Source organism: Amblyomma americanum, chromosome 2 (genome assembly GCF_052857255.1).
Source record: "Amblyomma americanum isolate KBUSLIRL-KWMA chromosome 2, ASM5285725v1, whole genome shotgun sequence".
Classification (NCBI taxonomy): Eukaryota; Metazoa; Arthropoda; class Arachnida; order Ixodida; family Ixodidae; genus Amblyomma; species Amblyomma americanum.
This window is the reverse complement of record NC_135498.1, coordinates 18,062,463-18,086,330: the sequence shown is the minus strand read 5'-3', so window position 1 is coordinate 18,086,330 and position 23,868 is coordinate 18,062,463. Positions and strand designations below refer to the sequence as shown.

The following is a 23,868-nucleotide window of genomic DNA, read 5'->3' as shown; positions in this document are numbered from 1 at the left end:
AAAAACCGTAGAGAACAGTCTATAGGCAATACAAATGCTATAGACTGTCTATAGAGAATCTATAGATTTATGGCCATAAACATTTACTAGACTTTAGACAGTCTATAGACTATGAATAGACAAAAATAAATATCTATAGGAAGGCAATAGAGCCTATAAGAAGTCTATAGACTGTCTATGGGCCATTTTTGTAAGAGCGGAGGCGATTATAAGTTTACTTCGCCGCTCTCACGCTTCGATCCACAGTGCCGCCGGGTACCCACCGGAGATACAATGGGTACAAGGTTTCCCCTGGGCTGGTGCTCGGCTTACTTAGGGTGAAATGCGTGGGAAACGGGTCTTTGACCCCAACTTGAGAAATCGAAAATATCTTGTGCCATATGGCGCTCTCCGGCCATAGATGCCCTTGCGCCATAAAAATCTATAATCATGATCGTCTAGTTAAAAATGGCTCTATAGTATACCTTCCCCGTTGTAGTAACAACATGCGATTTTCTTAAACGCACGACGGTCATAAGTCAATGTACCAGCTTCATGTTGCGTACCCACTTGTGGAGATCAGTGTTCCGTCTTTTGACAGCTGTATATCTGTAACTCAAATAAGTTAAAGTGCCGTATCGTAACGCTGCCCCTCCGCGGTAGCTGAGTGGTTAGGGCGCTCGACTACTGATCCGGAGTTCCCGGGTTCGAACCCGACCGCGGCGGCTGCGTTTTTATAGAGGCAAAACGCTAATGCGCCCGTGTGCTGTGCGATGTCAGTGCACGTTAACGATCCCCAGGTGGTCGAAATTATTCCGGAGCCCTCCACTACGGCACCTCTCTCTTCCTTTCTTCTTTCACTCCCTCCTTGTCCCTTCCCTTACGGCGCGGTTCAGGTGTCCAACGATATATGAGACAGATATTGCGCCATTTCCTTTCCCCCCAAAACCAATTATTATTATTATTATTAGCGCCGCCGTTACCACGTTTGCTATTAGGCATGATTATTTGCGTTGTACGAATATTTGCTATTTTGCGCATATTCGTGAAAGTATTCAATTAATGAAGTCCTATCACTATGCGATTCAGTTTATAGCCACACTTTTCGTATTCGATTCGGTTACAAGGCTGTACGTTCTTAGTATTCCATACGGTTTAGAAAAAGCTATATTCTCACGCCCCTAGCTTTATCCACTCGCTTGCGGCGTGCTTCAAACGTCCCCCACAGTGAGAAGATTACCGCGTCCTCACTGTCTTCATAACTAAAACCTAACCTTACAAGGACACTAAAGGGAAAATCAACGCAAACAAAGAAGCAGCCTTTCTTCCCCATTTACATCCCGACTGAACTACGGTGCTGCTGCGTCCTTTCAAGACGTCATCCCCGCGGCGAGTCATGCAAGTCAGCGAGCGTCTACCAATCGGAGGAAATGGACGAATAATAATAATAATAATGGTTTTTGGGGGAAAGGAAATGGCGCAGTATCTGTCTCATATATCGTTGGACACCTGAAGCGCGCCGTAAGGGAAGGGATAAACGAGGGAGTGAAAGAAGAAAGGAAGAATGAGGTCCCGTAGTGGAGGGCTCCGGAATGGACGAATGCAGAACACCTTTTCCTGCCGGTCACACAAACCTTCGTGGAAAACATTCATCAACAGATGGCGCAATTATGCAGTCAGCCATAGGGTACCTTGATTCCAGTACCTTTGAAAGGAACGCTGCATCGAGGCACCCTAGTTAGCCATGAAGCCCTGTTAATAACTTCATACTAATGGTTGCTTCACCGTTCGTAAAAAAGGCGCAAACGACCTTGAGAGCTTACGTAAGGTTGGCTTGCGTTTGTCTTGACCCTCTCAATTTTCTGCGCATGACGGCTTCACGCAGGCCGAGTGACCAGGAAGCCGAAGCGAGCTGCGCTTCACATTCTTCTAGTAATAGTAGAAAACAACTTTAATGAAGGGAAATCTTATAACTCAGCAACGCTCGCCGCGTTGCTTTCGCATTTCGACTGCACTTCCTGTTCCCATCGAAATAGTGCTACACACGTGAAAACGATGAGCCGATTATGGTCAGTGAGAATTTCACTTGACGAAACGCAGTTACAGGAATTCTCGAGCGATGCCGTTACTCGCGCAATTTTATATATACCTTAACCAAGATGTTCTCAACAAAAATGGCATATTTGCAATCTAAACTGTCACTAAACAATAAACTGCCAATCTAAGTGGGCTTAGCACTCCGCTGTGGTGTCCCCTTCAGAGGCGAGTCTTATCTGCAATAAGGGCCATCAATATATTTCGTTCATGCCGCAACTTCGTCGAACGAAAGGAACATTTCGCCCGAAAAGGCTCGGAACTGAGACAGGACATGCCAATTCATTCTGCCATTCCACAACAAAGCGCCCAATGGGATAACGCTAAACCAAGGTCCTAACATGCTCCATGCATAGGCTGATTCCGAGATAAAGGCGCAGCCGAAACACCTGCACAGGTTGAGTTCGGAGGAAGAGGGGTGTCAAATACAGTCAAATGGTGCCGAAGAAGCACACGCCCGCGGTCGGTGCGAGACAAAGAAGGCGAAGAGAGAGAGCGGGAGAGGGAAGGGAACCGAAATGAAACGACCTCGGACTGCATATTTTCCGCGCAAAGAGGGCCTCGCGACGCGTCCACGCTAACACGCCACCACCGCCACTGGCCCCCACACCACAACAAGGAGCGGAAACGCTCTGCAGCACCACCAGTTGCGCCGGCAGCAGCGCAAGAGGGGAAGGAGGAGGCGTGCCTGCAGCATCGTCCTCGGCCGGGCGGCGGTAAGGCACGGCCGCGAATCCCGGCTCGTTTTTAATGGGTGCCGTCATGGCTGCGGCACCACGAACACAGCACAAGCAGCGGCAGCCTGGGAGTGCTCGCGCCGCGAGCGGCTTCATTTCTCAGGGACCACTCCCTGCTGCCTCCTCTTCTCGGTGGGGGGACGCGCGCGAGACACGCCGGCAAGCGCCTGCGCGCGCAGCAGACGGACGCGCGCGCCTAATGAAGAGAAGGCCCTCCGAGCCCCCCTCCTCCTCCTACGCGGCGTCCTCACAGCCTTCGCCGTGCACTCCGCGCGGACACGAGGCGAAGGCTGGAGAGGATCGTCCGCCGCATCCGCGACAGAGAATGAGCGCCCCTCGGTGCAGGACGACAAGGCAGCGATGCTATGCGCACGTGCCCCGTACCGCACCTCGCGAGCCAGCGAGGGCGTTCTCTCGGGGAGGAGGGAAAGAAGGGACTCGAGGGGAATCGCTTTCCGTCGGACTGTTGTTGTGTTGCGCCATACTGGAATGCGCACGATGCTGCAACTCTTGAGGAGGTGGCCTGTTGAATGTGTGACGTATGAGCGTCGGCAACCCGAAAATGACCTCCGTCACGTGACTGTCGTTGGGTCGCCTCCGGGGGCATAGACCTCCTGCGAGGTATCGGTCGAAATGACACATCCCACGTGGAGACAGCGCGAGACAGAAGACCAGGTAATGCAGTTGAATCAGCCCAAACAACCCTTTACGGAAGGACACGATAACGCCGACTGTAATTCCCACTTCATTCACCGAGGTGTCACATTCGCTGCCACACCTTTTGCTTGCCAGAATTGCGAGCGTCGCCTACGCAATGTCCGTTCCATAAAAGCATATCTAAAATCTCTCGAGTTCCCGGGTTCGAACACGACCGCGGCGACTGCGTTTTTATGCAGGAAAAACGCTAAGGCGCTGGATGCTGTGCGATGTCAGTGCACGTTAAAGATCCCCAGGTGGTCGAAATTATTCCGGAGCCCTTCACTACGACACCTCTTTCTTCCTTTCTTCTTTCACTCCCTCCTTTATCACTTCCCTTACGGCGCGGTTCAGGTGTCCAACGATATATGAGACAGATACTGCACCATTTCCTTTCCCCAAAAACCAATTATCGATGAAGCGAGTAGCCTGTTCAACAACGGGATATAAAGAAAGCGAAGCTCAGTAAAGAGGCTGTAGCACTTTCTGTGTTGACTCGTCGAACGAAGCGTGGGGACCTTAACAAAGCCATTCAAGCGCTACAGGTAAGGCAGGATAAAATAAAATAATAAAAAAGGACGCACACCTGTCGAGGTATTACTCGCTATCGCTCAGCCCTCGACCTGAATGAACGAGCTCGAAGCGGATGAACAAGCAATCGCGCGTGAGTATGTGAGCGCGCGCGAGTAGTACGCACTGAACAAGTAAGGTGGGACGGAAAGGGGGGGGGGGGGGGGAGGACGTCAATAGCGGTTGTTACGCGCCGTATAGCATCTGAGCAATGGGCTGCCATTAGCGCCGGGCTGGTCCGGACACACACACACACATACATCGTCCGCTTCGCTAGCCGTGCGCAACCTTCTTCAGGCTCGTCCGCTCCCCGAACAGTCGCGTAATGGCTGTGAATCGCTGTTAAGGAGTGTCCCGGCATTTCACCGGACCGCTCCGCCGCCGCCTTATATATACACTTTCTCTAGCACGCCGCGTCTTTCGTGTCTGAGCGAAGAAGGTTTCTTCGCTCGTGCTCAGTGTTCCTCGGCACTTTATTTTAGAGTCGTTACTCATTATGCATCGCCGCGTACTACGCCAGTTCCGTACTACCACTGTCTGCTCGGAAGGATCGCCCCTGATACGCGTGTGCCGTCATTTCTGATTGAAAGTCTCCTAAAAGTAAGAGTACGCGTTGAAGAAGAAGAAAAAAAGTGAGAACCAGCACGCTCTGAGCAATCATTAACGGCTGTGTAGAGCTTGGGCCGAAGGCTTGTGGAGTGCATTCCTTTTTTTATATTTCATCCTTTTGAAAGTCTCTGAAGCGTCGCTATAGTTTAAATGAACGGCATCTACCCATTGCGCTTCAAAGAGTGGCAGCCCACTGCTATGATGTAAGCGCTTGTTTTGCGAAGTTGTGGATATATCCAGTGTGCAGTGTGGATATATCCAGTCTTTAATTGTGGCGGCTTTGAAAGCCTTACGATTGCCTGAAACATTATTCACAAGTAAGCAACAGACGATCAACATGGTAGCGCCCTCTACATTCTGTTAATGGCGATAACAAGCTAGTAGGTACGTTAGTCTACAGCTACTTACCATTCTTTCATGGATTCTCTACCCTCATTTACGAGGTGCCTGCGAAAAGTCAGTCAGCGCGAGCCACGAAGTTGTGCTTAGCGCTTCAGCATTAGGTAGGAAACGCACAGTCGCTTTTCAAGCGGCGCTGATAGTTCTTGGCTTACACGCCACTAGATTGCCAAATTAGTTAGGCTACTTTCACTGTTTTCTTCTTTTCACTCGCGTCCGCACGTTTCTGCAACCAGAGACTGTTTTCAGACACGCACTCACCGCGTCGTCGAAAACCCGCGCACACGCATGCCGTCAGGCTAAACCGAAGCGGTGATAAGCGTTATTAACGAGGAAACTCCCTGCCAAAAGCGTGCGAAGCCATACGTCATGCTCCATCCGCGAAGCAAGAAACACACGCGTCGACCGCGTTATGAATTCATCTGGACCGGCGATAAGGACCGCGACGCAGATTGCATTCAAGAAACGACTTCTACGAATAAGGGGAGGACGAAGGAGCCTTACATGAACACAAGCGCAGCGCAGACATCAGATAGGTATACCGGCGCTAGACAGAAAAAAAAAAAAGGAATAAATAGAAAGGAACCGGGCTACACTGTTTCCGTCTCATATCGCGTCGCCTTTTTTCTCCCGATCTAACGAGCATGCAGAGGTATAATCGCCGTAGTTATAACCACGGTTTCGCGTCCAACTCGGTCGCCAATTTCCGATTGCGCCGCAGCACGCGGAGGCACGAACTTGCCTACAGCCATCCACGTTCGTACGCAGCAACGCCCGCAACGTCCTTGTTACACGGCTGGAGGGGCATATACAAACGCGTACACGGCTGACCGACACTGGCACAGAGAGACCTTCTTCTCTGGGAGCAGCAGGAGTAGCAGGCTTTGCTCTAGGTGGTGTTGCTTTGCCGTGCCACGTCCGTGGCCCAAGCGCGAGGCCTCCGCCGCTCCCTCGGACAAGTACGCACGCTTCGGTAGAGGCAAAAAACAGTGAAAAAGACACCCGAGGAGCGGCGCAGCGAATACCAATGCGGCGGCCGCGCGTCTCCCGGGGCCCCTTTTGTTCCCTGTGGGACGGTTGCGAGCGGGTGCCACACCTTAGCGGCGGCGGCGAGCACCGCCTTCCTCCTCCTCCTCCGCTCCCCCCTCTTCGACTGTCCAGGCGGTCGCCGGCATAAATCATGGTTCCCATTAAACGATTCAATTATATACCTTTTGCGCAGGCGGCCGGCCGCGCAGGAACACATTCGTCGGCCGCGCGAGCGCGCGCCCCGAGCGGACCCGCGCACGCGCACAAACAAACCGTCCGCGTCCCTGACACTTGCCTGCAGCGCCGGCGAAGGCGACTCGCATGACCGCAGTGAGGCTCGCAGGCATTCCATTCCAAGTCAATTGCCCTTCTTCGTTTTTTCTGCGGCGCCTGCTTTGCCGTGCGACTTGCGACATCTGCCGACATCTCGTAGCTTTACGTATGACGTTGGGAGGCAAGAAACGAAGCGAGTTAACTGTGGGGAGTGCGTGGGTGCTCGCTTCGACCTCCTCTCTGAACAAGCTCCGGCACGGCTGTGCGCGGGTGCCCGCTTCGACCTCCGCTTCGTGGAACACAGAGGAGCAGCTTGTAGCGTGCTGCACGCAACTGTTCGGCGCGACGCGCTCGGCGAGCGGCCTCGCTCGCGACAACGCCTGGCCGCGCGTCGTTATTCACCGCCGGTGCCCATCAGAGGCAGCGGCGGCGGCGTGGCCATCTCGCGGGCCCATAGCGCACACGTAGTGGCCTGTCAAGAAGGCCGAGCCCTCCTTCGCCGTGTGCGGGGCGGTGGGCTCGGTCCTCTTGCGCGCGCGCGCGGTACCCGCCAGAGGGCGTTGACGCAGCCGCGCGCGCATCGAAATGGGCGGAAGGTGAATGAATCGCGCTCCCGCTGCTGCTGCTTTGCACTGTCGCGGCTGCAGGAATCTCCACTCCTTGCCCAGACTCCCTTGTCAGTTTGTTTTTTTTCTTTCGTTACTGCCGCTGGTTGAGTCTGAGCTGGCCTCTCCCTAGCTACTTTTCTTATTTTCGATCGAAGCTTTGCTCCTCTTTCAGGAGAAGCGCGGCGGCGGGATACGCGGGCATCGCTGCTACCAAGAAGAGTGGGACGATATCTCAGTGCAGCCACGCGCGCAGACGGTGAGCGGCGCACGTGAGGGGGTCCGAAACTTATGGGTCAAGTTTGCTAGAAAGAAAAAGCGGTTAATCTCCTCTGAGAGAGAAAGGTGTAAGCTTAAATGATGGTGGTGGTCAGTAAATGCAGCAAGAACATGGTGGAGCGTGGCTCGTTACAAGCTTGGCTAAGAGTCCCGTACGCGGGACCAAATCGAGTCGCGCAAAGCGATGAACCGGTGTAAAAATTACTGCACTCGCGGGGTTTCGTATTGTGGACTCACTGCCCCGATTTGTACGCCATTTGGTTGAAATGTCTTCCCACGTATTTGGCGTTTCGGAAGGGAGGGTATTTCGCATCAGTAAAACAGCGCCACATCTAAGACAAATAAATTGGTGTGAAGGGATAAACCGTGGTGATCTCTGATATGCTAAGCAGTATTTTTGTGCATTGTGCACGCATCTGCTTAGAAATGGACGGACGACAGGCCGCAGCCGCAAGAAATCCGACGACAACTGGCCTCCCTTTCCACCCGCTAAAGCAGAGTCGCCGCTGGCAGTGCATGGCAGTCGGCGAATGAAGGCAAAAGGCAGTGTGCAAAGAAAGCGGGGAGGGACGGAGGAGCCGCGGACAGGGCAGCTTCGTATAACCACGTCAACACTTGCGCGGACAGCCGTCGATCGAAAGCCGTGGCGTAGTTTACTTCTTCTTAGGGCTGCGCTTCTTCTCCACGTCCGGTCTGAGCAGCTCGCCCGCCGCGGCGTGCGACGAAGACAGCGTGTGCGGATTTCGAATCGAGACGTACCGTACGCATGCTGGCGGCGAGCGGACGCGCAGTCGAAGAGGGAGCGCTGGCACAAGCCCGCCGAGAATTTTCGCGGCTGTCATATGCGCGCGCAGCGCCACATCAGCGGAAGCGGCCCGCGCGTCATCGGGCCCGACGGGGATGAGGAGGCGCGGACGCCCATGAGGGTCCCCTCCTCCACGGCGGGGGAGGTGTCACTTCGCCGGGCTTCATTTGCAAGTTGATTGAAATGGCTCGCGCATAGCAGCGCGTACACGCCTCCCCCGTTTCCTGCATCCTTCTCAGCGCCTGCTGCTGCCGTGGCAGACTCCGAAGGGGTGACCCCCGCCGTTCGGTGACCTCTTCGGCGGTGCTGGACAGGCCTCCCCGCAGCCAAGGCGCGCTGCAGAGTAGCGGCAAACCCATTCAGATATCGTCGACGGCGACCGGGGGCTGCTTGCTTGCTTTCACTGCTCCTCGCCGCGAGTTCGACCACCCAGACGGTCGCCACAGATCGAGGCCTGCCAGCGATGTCAGCGGCGATTATAGCGACAGACGCCGCAGTGCGCATGCATGCATCGCATCGTGGAGCACGCGGTTTCGCCACGCCCTCCGCTTGAGACGTGCTCGGTCCCTTTCGCGTTGAATAGGAGAACGCTCGCGGTCGAACGTGCTCACGTAGGGGACTGTCTGAAAACCGCGCTCATCGAACTGCACAGCCGCGTTCGTATCAGATAACACGGTCGATACCGCAGATGGCAACTCGAAACGAGGTCTATCCTGGCTACAGGCGCTCAAAGCCTGTCAGCGCCTCATGTGTCCATGGAGAGCTCACTTCGTATAGCAAGTGAATCAATTCACTTCGCTGCAAAGATCATTTCGTTATAGCTGTACACGTATGCGGTCATGAACCTCGAAAACTCGAAGCGTAACTACAGTGGAGCCGCGCAGTAAGATATGATGCTTTCGTTATACCGAAGACTTCGTTGCAGCGGGATTTTGCAGCGTGACGAGGCGAATTGAGTCTGAGGAAAGACGCTCGCTTGTGTAGCTTGGAGAGACAGCCGCCCCTTTCCACGACTCCATGCGCGCACCTATGCAACTGAACGAGCAGTCCATACGCGCAATCCTTAAAGCAAAGCTCAATGAATAACGCGGACGCACCCTGTTAGCTGCAGATAAAAGAAAAAAACAGGTGTGAGTTAAAAGCTTAAGACAGACAGAATATTATGTGAGGCTAAGGATGATGAGGTATAAAGTCAGAAACAGACAGCTTAAGTGCGCAGATTTTTCCACTAGTGATCTCACAGTTTCAGAAAGCACTTATTCATGATTGCTACGCGAAAGAGGTCTCTGATTCAGCCTTTTCAGGGCGTCTCTTCTCGTTTCCGACAGCAAAGGTAATTCTATGCAGTGGGTCAGGAGGCGCATTCCGATATAAAAACACTATACGAGGAGAGGTCAGCGTTATACGCAATGTAGGCATAGAACACCACCTGCTACCTCAGTAGATGGCAGTATATGATTACTAACACATGATAATATAAGCAACAAGATAAGCGCCGGGATCTTGTCGTCATCGTAAAGGCTACTATCGATTTGAGGCGCACCCCATAACATTGCAAATATTTGGCCGCAGGAAACACAAACACACAAGGAAAAGAACAGCTATCTTGAGCCTTCGCTATGAAGTATGCACATCTATGAAGTATGCACATGGCGGCACTCAGCCGTTCGCAGAGCCGCGAGCAAGGGTAATTACCGGTCGGGTTACTTTCTCTGGTCACTGGGGCCGTGAAATTGATCGATTAACTTGCCCATTACTCGGTTAATGCGTCGACTGCCGACTAATAGGTTGATCGATTAAGCAGTTCGAAGTCGCTTTCCGCACTGCTGTGTCGTTGACTAAATTTCCCGCAATTTCGCAGCGGACCAATGGGCCGCCAGAGTGTAATTTGAAGCGCGTGTTACGTGTTACGTATTAACGCCCATAAACAAGCAAGCATGGGCAGTATCGAAGGTGCATGCAACTTCGATACTATCTTCCGATGCATTTTGTGTATCGGTATTAGACGTCCCTTGAGAAAAATGAAAGCATCGGAGTATCGGTATTGGAAATACATTTTTTTTAACGTAACGTGTATTTTAACGATATTCGATGCTAAAAAAAAAGAAGTGTGCAGCATATTTTGAGGCTGCTGTGAGTCAGACCTAGGGTCGGCGGCGCTAGCTCAGGCGGTTGTTAGCTGAAAAAGAAAAAAAAAGAAATGCAGTAAAACTAGGAAGAGACGACGCCAATACCGTTGACCCTAGTCAGTATTCTGTCTACATATATGTTCGTTGTTTGACAGACGACGTATGTGATACGCTTCTGCACACTCGGTGACAGAACGGATCGGCGAGGAGACAGGATCAGAACATCATCACCTCACCGCTATTTCAAATTACGGCGGTTGCCAACAGATATGGAAGACTTTCGCCGTCATGCGCAGGGGTTTTCGAAACATCTATTGTTGACTTTGTAAGCCCGTTTAAGGTCATCCACACTTCCACACTCGGGTCAGTGGGATAACCGGCAGCGTCAAATGCATCAGCCGACGCATTCTCAAGAGGCGCTAGTGAAACTTGAGTTTCTTAACTGTATATCCAGGATTCTTGCGCCGATGTGGCTATGCTTCACTCTTATTAATTCATAAAAGGCGCCTTCATAAAATACGACACGGCAACGTGCTCGGCTGCTCCTGCATACAGAGGCTTTTTTAATTTGTTTCGCTCATAGCACGGCCGGATAGCGCGGCTCTTTCGTATCGGCAGCTTGACTATATGCTGTTACTTAATACCGTTAAGTAAAGGTAATTAACACATAACCAACAAAGTTAGCAAGATATGTATTACCCCAATAAAACTTACAGCCATTTTATTGTTGTTTTCCTTCTAGCTTTTAACGTAGAATGCTTAACTTGATACGCCTGTCAAACACAGTGCTTGGGAAATAGCTGTTCGGCTCTCTCAAACGCTTGGAGCTTGCACTTTCAGCACAGGGCAAAAGCATACACAACCTGGTAAATATTGCAGTAACAAACGAGAATGATCGGAAAATGCTTCAAGGTTATTCGGATGTAGTCAAGTGCTCAAAGAGCGGCTCGCAAGAAGATAATTAACTTGAAAATTATAACAAAGATTTCACTAGTGTGCTAAGGGGAATGATCGTTTCAGCTTAGGACGGTTGTCGCCTGTGTTGCCGCCTGCCTCCGTCCAGTATATGTTGCGGTTTTTAGTCGTTATATCGTTGCAACGTCACCATAGTTTCAATTCAATATCGCTAAAGCTCTAACGGAACCAGGTGCACCGACAGTAGAGTTTAATGGAGCTTACAGACCCGCCGCGGTGGCTCAGTGGTCAGGGCGCTCGGCTACTAATCCGGAGTTCCCGGGTTCGAACCCGACCGCGGTGGCTGCGTTTTTATGGAAGCAAAACGCCAAGGCGCCCGTGTGCTGTGCGATGTCAGTGCACGTTAAATATCCCCAGGTGGTCGAAATTATTCCGGAGCCCTCCACAAGGGCACCTCTCTCTTCCTTTCTTCTTTCACTACCTCCTTTATCCCTTCCCTTACGGTGCGGTTCAAGTGTCCAACGATATTGAGACAGATACTGCGCCATTTCCTTTCCCCAAAAATCCAATTATTATTATTATTATTATTATTATTATTATTATTATTATTATTATTAATGGAGCTTAAAGAAATCAGTGCGGCTGGATTCGTTTAAATCCATTCAAAAACACTTCGATCTACTTAATACACTCAAGATTACACGAACCGTGGAGAAATCCCTTTACTTAGCTAAACATATGATGTTTATTAATATTAGATTTCTGTGATGTGTCGCGGTATCGACGATACAGTATCCAGTCTCTGTATCGGAAATCAATTCGCCTTTTTCATGTGCCCGCTTTGCACATGCGCGCCTTTCCTCTCCCACATCCTTTCGCTGAAAACCAACTGCCAGCTCCTACAGCGCATGCGCTGTTCACGTTAGTGACAGGCGCTTGCGACAGATGGCGGTAACTGTCAAGCACACATTTGTCACTCCGTAGGCTTAGTTGGCCATTAGTTGGATCCTAGTATAACCGGATAGCGCCTGCGTCTCCCACGTGCGTTTGTTTTCAACCAGTAACAGACGAATTCTCGCCGCGCCCTATAGAGGGCGCCGCATCTTGTGAAAAAGGCAGATTCTTGTTCCGTATCTTGTATCGGTATCGGAAATAGAATTTTTTTTATGGTATCGGGTATCGCTACCGAAAGTACTTTTTGAAGTCTCCTGCCCAACTCTGCAAACAAACGCCCCACAATAGTGAAGTTGTTTCAGACACGTAATAACGTCATCCGAAGTTGCTCGTATTTCGAGCCAATTAACGCGTGTCGTCACGTAGCAACTTTTACCAAAAAATTATAGGTCAACATACACTTGTATTGAGACAGAATATTTAGATATATTACTCTGTCCTTCCAGCAATGCGTTCTGTCCAATTCTAGTTGTCCAATTCTAGTTCTGTCCAATTCTAGCTTGCGAAGCGCCGTCTGTCCAGCCGACGATCCCAAATAACGGTGCCACGCCTGCGGAATTTTCTCACGCTTCCCTGGGTGGGGATAGCCTTCCCGGAGAAGGACGCCTGGGAACAGCGACGGACATAGGACGGAACCAAGTGCACCCGTTCGGAGGCACAAAAGGACGGAACCGCCAGGAGTCGGCCCTGCCTTGGACAGCTTTTCGGGGACACGGAGCCGCCAACACCACTGTTGTTGCACCACAGGAAACAGCAGCGGACTTTCCATTTCTCCTCGCCCGTTCCCACGGATTGACTCGGCAACGAGTGACTCCGCCTGCTACAGCCCTTACAAAAATTTCTTTAGGCAGTTTATAGATTGTCCATAGACTTTTGTCTATAAGGTCTATAGAGTATCTATAGACAAGACCTAGAGAAGAGTATATAGGCAACACAAATCGGATAGACAGTCTATAGACAATCGATAGATTTATGGCCATACACTTTTAGTGAACTTTTGTTTGTAGACTGTCTATAGACTATGAATAGACAAAAAGAAATATCTATAGGAAGGCAATAGAACCTATAGGAAGTCTATATATAGAGTGTCTATAGAGATTTTTTGTAAGGGAGTGCTGTGCAACTTTGATTCGTTCCCATCTTGGAGAAATGTGCCTCGTGTTGGAATGGCCACCGCCTGAGGGAGGGACGGAATATTAAGGGTCTTAAGGAGGATGCTAAGTGCGAAAGGGCGCTCTGGGCCCTGGCGAAAGGCTCATCCAGTCGCTTGTCGCTATGAACTTTTAATTCTTGACCCTATACTCTTTCTAACCTTTCAGTATGTAAATAAGTGATAGTAAAAATGTGATTAAACTTTCTTGTTTTCGTTTTCCCCACTTAAAAGCTTCAGTCCTTCCTTAGCCCGAAGGCTCAGACGCGCTACCAAAAGGAGCCCGGATTCGAGACGTCCTGAGCGCCACGACCACGGGCTATTCTCACACCTCTCCTAAATGCAGCTTGACCGTGGCAGCAGCATTTCAGTTTACAGTCTTCAGTGGAGTCTGTGGTTTCATGCCGCTTGTACCACGCTTTAAAGGTCTCAAATACATGATACAAACTGATAGCATTAGGCATGCTGCGCAAGTCATATTACATGTTACGTCTCAACCGATCACCCATTAATTAAGATCAATTAGGCAGAATCTTTGTTACTGACTCCAAGGCACCGTAATGCTTCGCAAATTTCCAAACCATGTTCAGAAACATCAGATCCATATCGAGGGCCAAGTTATCTCTCATGTTGTGTTTTTTTTTGTTTCCCCGTGGAATCTAAAGAAGTATTAAGAGCTTTATTACTCATTGGCGTCCACCGAAGCGCAGCCGTAAGACTACAAAGGAAAGCTGTACAGCTTCCACAGAAATATTGCAGTTCAAGAAAAATCGATCCTGGCCCGGGGTTCGAACCCGGGACCACCGCTTCACTGGAGCAGTCGCTCTACCAGTAGAGCTAACCAAGATGGCTAGCAGATGGTAGGACTGCGCAGTTTAAACAATTTACACAGCTGCTTCCGAAGGTTTCAGGCGCGCGACTAGTCGAGCTCCAAGCGGAGTGTGGCGAACGATTCCGGCAGCGTCCGCGGGGCGGCGACACCGGTCTGGGTAGCGGATAACGGGAACCCACGCACAGCATGTTGCATCCTCAAATGCCAGGTGTTTCTTTCGTTACGGTTTTTGCAGGCAGGCGAAGCGTCTTCTTGCACTTTTCTGCACCCACGGTGCCCCATTCTCTGCGTATCTGCGAACTGCTTCGGCTGCATGCTGGAGCATTGACACCCGATGGAACGTATGGCACAAGGATCTGCGCGCAACATCCAAGTCTTTATAGCAGGCTGCAGAAGCAAATCTGCTGCGTCACTAGACTCCTTAACGTGTAACTATCACATGGTGAATGAATGAATGAATGAATTAATGTTATCGCGGACGCTGGCAACTAATGTACAAGGATTTTCGACAGCAGTGAATTTTAAAGTGAAGGCTAAAAAATAATGCAAGCTGAGATGAAGACATAAACGACAGACGATGGCGCCTTGTGAGTAGCTTCCTGATCTGTCGAGACAAAGGGACACATATACTTTGCGTGTGCACAACCGACACAACGCAAGGTATCCTCAATTTTCGCGCGCACAGATAAATATCAAAGATCTCCCTTCATGCTGTAAATAGAACAATGGAATTCTTTACCTGCCCGCTAATCAGCATTACCGATCAATGGTTTCCATAAAATGTTAACGTTCCTTCTCGAATCTGGCTCTGGGCTGTAGCACTGCATGCTTTGCCTTTGCTTTAACCTAACCTTGAGTTTCTTCCGTACTGATTTGTATTTTTGACGTTATATGTACTTTGTATTTATTAAGTTATTCGAACCATGCAACTTCCTGAAGTTCTTCCTCTACAAGCTAAGGTGCAGCATGCTTTCCCATGCAAAGCTTCTTGCTTGGGGTAAAAGCCAGGAAGAACCCCTCCGACTTTTTATACCCTTATTTGCTTTTGTCGCGGCTGCATTTTCATGGAGGCAAAATACAAAATAACCGTGCTTTATGCGATATCAGTGCACGTTTAAGATTCCTAGGTGACGAAATGAAGGGAGCCTGAGAAGAATTTCATCAACTTTTCGTTCTCAGTAAAATGTTTTTGTTGTTGTGCTTTTTCTCTCTCGACGTTCACTCAGCGGCAAAACACTAGTTCATTGAGAAGAATTTGGAGTCAAAAAATGGAATGCATACCCTCGCCATTCGATTATAACTCGGTACGTTAATGAAGACGTCAAGACTGTTTGGACTCCGAGATCGCCGTAATGAAGTGGCAACCTGCGTGGTCCACCCAGAAAAATTGGCCTAAAAAAATTACGAAATTACAGTTCGCTTTTCAAAGCGGATTGTGGCGCCGAGATCTGTATTTCGTTCCCTTCATTTTATAGTTGTTGTCATTAGGACGCGGTGATCGAACGGCATTAGACATATACTCAGGGTTGTCCTTAGGATTCAGTAATCAACCGGTATTAAATTTCAACTCCGTGTCTCTATAACGGGGAGCACTCAACGAAGGCGCCTCTTTCTCGCACCCTCCGTTAACCCCTAACTTCGTCCTTTCCCCTCACGGTGTAGTTCAGGTATCTAGCGAGAGTGAGAAGTTACAGCGTGCCGTGTCAATAAAGATAATCTTTACTACTACTACTTTCCTCACAAGCACCCTATCGGGGAGCAAGCACCGTGCAGCAAAGCGCCAGACGCGATCGGGTCTACGCCGGGCGCCGACAGCTTGGCCGCCGCCGCGGACAGCGCCCGGGGAGGTGGCGCCCTCACGCGCCGCACGGCAGGCCCGGCAGCTGGCAGACGTCGCTCGACGGAGCGCTGAGTCGCCGCTGTTGCGGGGCTAACCGTACGCCGTTGGAGGCTCAATATGCGAAACTGCGGCATCAATCATACATTAGAATACACGGATCACCACGTGGTCTTAGTCTACGGTCGTTAAATAATTTATACTCTATAATTTATTCTCTCACCTGTTCCAGTTTTGGTTTCAACTGCCGAGCGATGGCTGTGACGTCAAAACTCAGTATAGGTCACGTAAGGCACGAGAAAAACTGCTACATAATCGCTGCTTCATTGTTTTAATCCACTACGATGCTAATTCTAGCTTGCCTCAAAAGCAGGAATCACAAAACGTGAAGAAGTAATCAAAAAAGTTTTCTTGATGCCTCACGTGACATATACTCACCTTTTACGTCATGGCCATCGCTCGTTAATAATAATAATAATAATAATAATAATAATAATAATAATAATAATAATAATAATAATAATAATAATAATAATAATAATAATAATAATAATAATAATAATAATAATTGTTTTTGTAAAAGGAAAATGGCGCAGTATCTGTCTCGCATATCGTTTGATACCTGAACCGCGCCGTAAGGGAAGGGATAAAGGAGGGAGTGAAATAAGAAAGGAAGAGAGAGGTGCCGTAGTGGACGGGTTCGGATTAATTTAGACACCCTGGGGTTCTTCAACGTGCGCTGACATGCCGCTAGTTATAGCAGCGTTATAGCGACTGAGGAATTCGCTCGCTTCGCTGGACAGAGGAGACAGGTGTCATTTTAAAAGCAAAAAGGGACCGCGTACTGAGCTTTAGGTTCATGCTAATGGACCGCAGATCGCTGAATCACACTGGGAGCCTCTCCACGATGGTGTAGCGCTTGGAATTTTGGCACAATAAAATTTATTAGTGAAATAAAAAAGAAAACGAGGAGGGTCTTTCGCGGCCAATCAAACAAAGGATTGAAAAAGGAAAACTCATCCGCGACTTGAACAAGCGCTTTATACCCCTGTCACACGGGCACCGCTAAGGCCTTTGAGAATCAGGTCCTTATATCCAAAGGCGTAAGGAGTGCAGCTACAGGGCAAAAATGTTGCGCCTTTGCCGCTAAGGGCCTTGGAGGCGAAGGCGCTCGTCAGAGACCTTTGGAGCCCAAATGCGCGGCCTTAGAGAGCCTGCGATCGCAGTGCCATCCAATGTCAAAAAGTAAAAACAATAAAAAAATAGATACAGCCAACAATGTTTGAAAATATTTTTTCTAAATACGAAAGGTGTGTCTGGCTTTGCTTTTTGTGCGGGTATTTATATTTTATGCCCAGATTTCAAGACAGTGAAAGTGTTGCAGCAACACCGAGTGCCCCTGGCGGCCAAGGCAATACACAAAACGTGCTGCTGCTGATGAGAGCAGCTGTTGCAGTACTTTTAAGGAAGCTATCAGAATAAAAAAATTGTCTGAGGTCAACGAATGAACAGAATACCCCACTTTAATTTTAAAACACTCACAGCAGCGGGTGCTAAGCCTGAACGACTGTTTCACCTCTGGGCTGCACCGTGTAGCTGCGTCTCTGCTCCTTTAAGCTTTCGCTCCTTTGGTTAAAAAAGGTGCCTTTGATGGAGAGGCCTTCGAGGAATGCCGTGTGACAGGGGTATCATAGTCATCGCGACACGCGCTGCTGCCGACCGGCAGCGCTTTCTGACAGGGCAGAGGGAAGACGCAGTGATTATACTGGATGGACAATACGGAACAAGAAGAAGCCTACTTAACCCAGACCTTTATGGCAACGAGCCAAAATTTCTAACAAACCATTGTTATCCTGGTACAATACCCCAAACGCGCCCGCAATAACCTGCGCAAAGCCGAAGAAGAAAAGTTTTCAGCGAGAAGGAATTCAGCGCTATTTTTCACGGACGGACACGAAAACAGACACTGTCCCGTCAGTTGTCTGTCTTGTGCACGTCTGTCAATTGCAGCGTCCAATTTCTTCTCACTAGAAACATGATTGACAAACGAATCCTCGAAACGTATTCTGTTGAAAAAAAAAAAGAAATCCTATAATACGAGTAGTTAGTTGTTTTTTTTTTTCTGTCAACCATTTTGAGAAGAAGCCAGTCAACTCCGGCTTTGAGATTAAAATTCACTCGGCGCCCAGGCGCGCTACGTGTTCCGGCAAACAATTCCCCAACATGGATAAAATCTGCCGCATCAATCAGCTCCTGGACTTTCCACGGCACGAATGATTCATGTCGATAGTTGCGCTACCATTATAGCCCGCGTCTCCGTTACAGCGACCGCGTCTGTATCCAGAAAGCAACAATGTCGATAAATTTGTCTTTAACCATACCGGATTCTCTGCACGAAAGCCTTCGGTGGCACCTTTCCGGATCATCACTTGAACCAAACGCGCACATCTGTTCGCGCCGCGATATCATCGCTCTGCGCGTAAGCGCTACGCGGTAAGAACTAAATCAACGCCCTTAGCCCGCAGTTTGTTGAAGCCAAGACGATCAATGACCGAGACGACTGTCTCGTGCTCTTTCTTGGAGCCATGGGCTGATATATAGGTCATTTTACGAACGCGAGATATGGGGAAGGGAGGGGCCAGGTTCGAACCATGTATATTTCGTGAACTTTTTTCGGCGAAAAGTTGGGTTCAGCATGGTTTTCCTATGTAAAATTTCTCGCCTTGAGGGGCGAGCACACCCTCCGACCCCTCCCCCCATAAATCCGTGTCTGCTTGGAAAGCAAGATCACTCGCATCCATCCACACGCGACTGGTGGAAAAGAATGAGGACGGGACAGGCACAACAGAGGGAAAGAAGGAACAAAATAGCGGGGCCTATCGCGTCAGATTAGACCAAGCAGATTCACGCCTGTATACATTTTTTCATATTATAAACAAAAACGTAGCATATGGACGGGACGAAGAAGGGCGAAGACAGGACGGTTGCTACACTTACAACTGAATAGAATTGTTTTAAGTCATGCGCATGCGTGTTGTTGCTCTGGGATGGGGCGTGGTTTACCGTCTCAATCTATTCAGTTGTAAGTGTAGCACCCGTCCTGTCTTCGCCCTTCTTCGTCCCGTCCATATGCTACGTTTTTGTTTATAATATGTCTGGCCAATTAACTGGCTCCTCAGTATACTCTGTATACATTTTTTTCAACCTGGGTGTCTCCATATTGTCCGTTGGGCTGCACAGTGCACCTAGTGTTTACACGGTAGGAGCAGTAGTGTAGGTATAGTCCAGCGAGCAATTAGGCGACGCCCAGCTGGGTAGGAGCTTTTGAGAACTGCCATGACGCGTTGAGGTTCATACAAACAGCTCGCATTCAAGGCACATCGTTTCGATAGATAATCTGCATGATACTATGACACTCAACAGGCTTCGGTCAACGCTTGTTACGGGAAAAAAAAAATGCTTCTGCGACTATGCTTTCTTTTCAATGCGTTCGGTCAGCGCAGCTGTTTGCGCTTCTGCTATTTAAATGCAATGAAGAGGCTACACCTATGCGGAGCGCTCTCGGGCGGCTCCTTGCTGGACGTCACAGGTCCCCGTCACTGTCATGCGATGTCACGTGACAACACATAGCTGGTCACGTGACGGTGACGTCACGTTGACGTCACGTTGACGTGATGTGTTGCGCCAACGACCACATCGCTCACGCCACAATGAGACACTAAAAACTAGCTTTAGCTGTTGTTAACGAAGGCTTGCGCATAGAGCCTCGGGAACCAACTCTTTTTCAAGAAATATGCGTAGCTATTTGATCTGTATATCAATTATTCGACACGGAACATTCGGAAAAAGTCATATCGTTAATTTTGATGTGTTTACAGAGGTGCCACTCATTCATTCATTCATTCATTCATTCATTCATTCATTCATTCATTCATTCATTCATTCAGACTTTTTTACTCGGAAGACGCCTCCACAGCTCCAGGCACAGAAACTTGATTACATGAGATCGAGGCTGCTCGAGTCACAGGCGTCACTATAGGATGCCCCCCCCCCCCCCCCCACCTCCCCCCCCCTCCTTCCCGGTTTACCGCATCCCCTCGATCCCCCCTCTCCTTTAATATATTCATGGATCGCTTCAACATGGAGCCCACTCTGCGCCGTGGGATAGCTAATGCAGTAACATATCTGTTGAAAAACCGTCCTAGTGAGAATAAATACAGGTTCATTCTGCAAAAATGGGTAGGAAAAAAGAACTTGACATTTCTCTCTCTTTTTTTTTTTACGAACGGAGCACTGTGAAAATTAAAAGTGCGGATAAACTGGCAAGGAATGGGAACATTTTATCAGCATGCGAAACGCGTGTTTCAGTCTGCATACGAGTGACCGCATTTAAATAAATAATTGGTTTTTTGGGGGAAAGGAAATGGCGCATGCATCTGTCTCATATATCGTTGGAAACCTGAACCGCGCCGTATGGGAAGGGATAAGGGAGGGAGTGAAAGAAGAAAGGAAGAAAGAGGTGCCCGTAATGGAGGGCTCCGGATTAATTTCGACCACCTCGGCATCTTTAACGTGCACTGACATTGCACAGCACACGGGCGCCATAGCGTTTTTCCTCTATAAAAACGCAGCCGCCGCGGTCGGGTTCGAACCCGGGAAGTCCGGCTCAGTAGTCGAGCGCCCTAACCACTGAGCCACCGCGGCGGGTTGAGAATCGCGAAAGAGGGAAGGGCAAGCGCGTTCTTCTTCCCATCTGCACACATTTCAGACGCAAGGGCTTGAGTGACAAACGCAGCTAAAAGCATCGGTACCAAAGATCCGCGCTTTAAAAACTGTCTCACGAAAGTCCGTCTACGAAAACAGCCGGTTGTCGCAGTACCTGCATTACTTTTTCTAACCCTTTATTAGCGTTCGAAAACTCCTTTACAAGCGACAGTATGCGCTCCGTGTGTTTAGAACACGGTAATCTATTTAAAACATACAGGCCAGCTCCCACCCACCCTGAGCGTCCATTTAAATCTGGAAGGCTGCCTCTGAGCCGCAAGGTCGAATTCTTATTTCTTTCCAAGCCGTTTCTGTTGTTGTTTTATCATTAAACAGAACGATCATTCGCCCTGGCGCGATCACTTCCATTCCCAGTGTTCTTGTCTCTTCTTTTAACTGGGGGGCCGTAATCAACCAAACTAACAAAACCAACCGGCTTAAAAGCCACGATTATCCAACAAGAATAGAATGGAATGGCACCAAAAACAAAAACAACCGCTCTCAACCACACCGGCCTGGCAGTGAGCAGCACTATACCGGTCTATCGCAAACACCCGCGTATAGTGGCGCCCCACCGCGGTCGGATCATGCGTGCAGAGCGCGCGCTCGTCCAAGCGCGCACTCGGTGACGGGGCGGCGTGCTGCGGAGGAAGAAGGCGAGGGAGGGGCACAACTGACCGTGCGCTACCCAGCCGTGCTGACAGGAGTCGCAGAGCCGGTGGCCTCCCGCCTTGCCGGGCGTGAAGCACTCACAGCCGCATCCGGGTCGGGTGCAGCGGATCGCCTGCGGGAGAAGAAGCAGAGCGTCGGTTATTACGACGCGGGGCGCGGGCAGTGCAAGCGGGCGTGTGATGTATGCGTGTATGGAGGCGATCGCGTATGGCAACAACCGAGATTGCTGCACGTACCCACAGGAGCCAGCAGCTACGAAAATAAATGCACGAGACGGTGCAGTGCCGCGTTTAAGCGAGTGTAAGTCGGACCCGTATACAGAGGTCAAATGGGAAGTAGTGAAAGGAAAGGTAGGCTCATATGCGACGAGCGAGTTAAACGTTGTATTTTTTTTCATTATTGTTATTAATGTGTTAGCATTAGAAGGCTCCGCGCAAGCAGAAATGGCGACTGCCGTTACACGCGCCCACCTTGGGATATAACGACCCTTCGTGTGTTCACCTCGGATATAACGAACTCCGCGCCTTAACATCGGATGTGATGAATCTAAGTAGGCCACTTCGGATGTAATAACGAACTTTCGTGTGCCGACCTTCGATGTTACGAACTTTGTGTGGTAAACTCGGATGTTACGAATCTAAATTTACCACTTCGGATACAGCGAGCGAACTGTAGATTGTCAACCTCAGATGTAATATAACGAACCTCGTGTGTATATGCACTTTAATCAGCGTCAACAAAATCAGCAGCAACAGCAAATGATTCCGCATTTAAACAATCCAGCGACGATAGCCTAAGATTTTTTTTATTATTTTCATCTAGTGTGTGGCAGTGCAGTTAAGGGGAGAAGAAGGGTAGCACAGCAATATGTGTGTCCACCTACATATGTACAGGATAGCTCAATATGAAAGAGAACACGGGAGCGCGTGACCTCTGGGCTTCTTGAAGCGCTGCTGCTGACAGCCTGCGCATGCGCCTCTGACAATGATTACCGCCAGCTCTGGAAGGCAGCGCGTCGCGAAGAGCGGCAGCCACGCGCTCCCGTGTTCCCTTTCATATTGAGCGACTACGTACAGTACTCACGGATTGAAATAGGACATTCGGAGCGCTAGCCTTGCAGTGCCACGCAGGCATGTGGTAAACCACAGGCCGGCTGATTGGCTACTGGAAGGAACAATTCTGCTTTGTAGATGTTCTCCCTCTCACGCCATACCACAATGCACCACCTTGGTTCCATGAGCGTCTACGGGCGGCGCTCCATGAAGCGACGGCCACGCGCTCCGAATGTCCTATTTCAATCTGTGTGTACTGTACATCTCAAAAGCACTTGTTGATCTACTTGATTCATTCACTGACTGAAGACGCGACTGCCTATAGGACACGAGACACAGACTGCGACATGAGTGCGTCTCTTGTTTCCTCATGTGTTTTGTATTCTTTCGTTCTTCCAGCAAGTGCGTATACCGTAACTGCTTCTGAAATGCTGGGAGGTGTTTTTGTCCTTTTGTTTCTCACTAATTACTATTAACCTCATTTAAGTTCACTTTAGGATTAAAACTAGTTCTCATCAATTACCGTATTTCTTCACGCTATTACCCTAAGGTAAAAAAAAAATGTTGCCCTCCCGCAAACACTCTAGCTATACAAGCAAACGCCGGTGATGGTAAAGGCCCGCGTGGGTGTAAAGCCTGTCGTCACGCTCGTCAGTCAATAACATTTAAAGTAATTTTCAAATTTTCAAACAGTTTACCTTTTTTATTTGTATGCCTCCCACCATCCTCATAAACTGACTGATTTCACCTGCGAAAATTTTATTCATTAATTAATTATCTATTACGACATACACGTCGTCCGAAGGGTATTGTTGTGAGGGGCATGACAAAGCATTAGCAGATGAGTTCGGCGCACGAGAAAAAATAACGTAATCGCGACGCCAAATCGCAACAGTGACAGCATCTTCATGCAAAATACAGAACGAATGCTCACAAAAATTTATGTAAAGCCGCGGCACAAATTCCCCATAAAGAAAAACGAAGTAGTCTGTCAACCTGAGTCGAAAAGAAACTGTGATGTATTATGACAGTCACATAAGCGCATGAAAAAGAAGCAAACAATGGCGGCATCAGAGATGTTTAAGTACGAAAATGCGCGCCCGCATCCGCTCTTCCTCCCAACAAGCCGACAACTCGCAACACAGCTAATGTTAGCGCAGGTATGGACACCATTAAAGTGTCTACAGGCGGACACAACTCGAGAACTAAGTGGAAAATGCCCCTGAGTGGAGGCCATCCCTTACATAAAAGGTCTATAGACAGTCTATAGACTTCTTATAGACTCTATTGCCTTGCTAATATATTTTGTCTATTCATACTCTATAGACTGTCTATAGGCAAAATTCTATTAAAAGTTATTATAAATCTAAATATTGTCTATAGACTGTCTATAGGATTTGTGCTGCCTATATAGACTTCTGTAGGGTTTTGCCTATAGAGAGTCTATAGAGTTTATAAACAGAAGTCCATGGACAGTCTTTAGACTTT

General features: G+C 49.2%; 1 protein-coding gene across 4 annotated transcripts in view; it reads right to left on the bottom strand.

The window, feature by feature from the left end:
* Positions 1 to 23,868, bottom strand: part of LOC144120712 (zinc finger protein basonuclin-1-like) — a 325,073-nt gene that overhangs the window by 116,299 nt on the left and 184,906 nt on the right. For 2 of the 4 annotated variants that reach the window (XM_077653367.1, XM_077653371.1), the window contains exon 3: positions 21,335 to 21,440. The exons of the other annotated variants lie outside the window; for them this stretch is intronic. In XM_077653367.1, the coding sequence (XP_077509493.1) occupies positions 21,335 to 21,440 (106 nt within the window). The remainder of the gene's footprint in view (positions 1 to 21,334; positions 21,441 to 23,868) is intronic. 4 annotated transcript variants of the gene reach the window in all.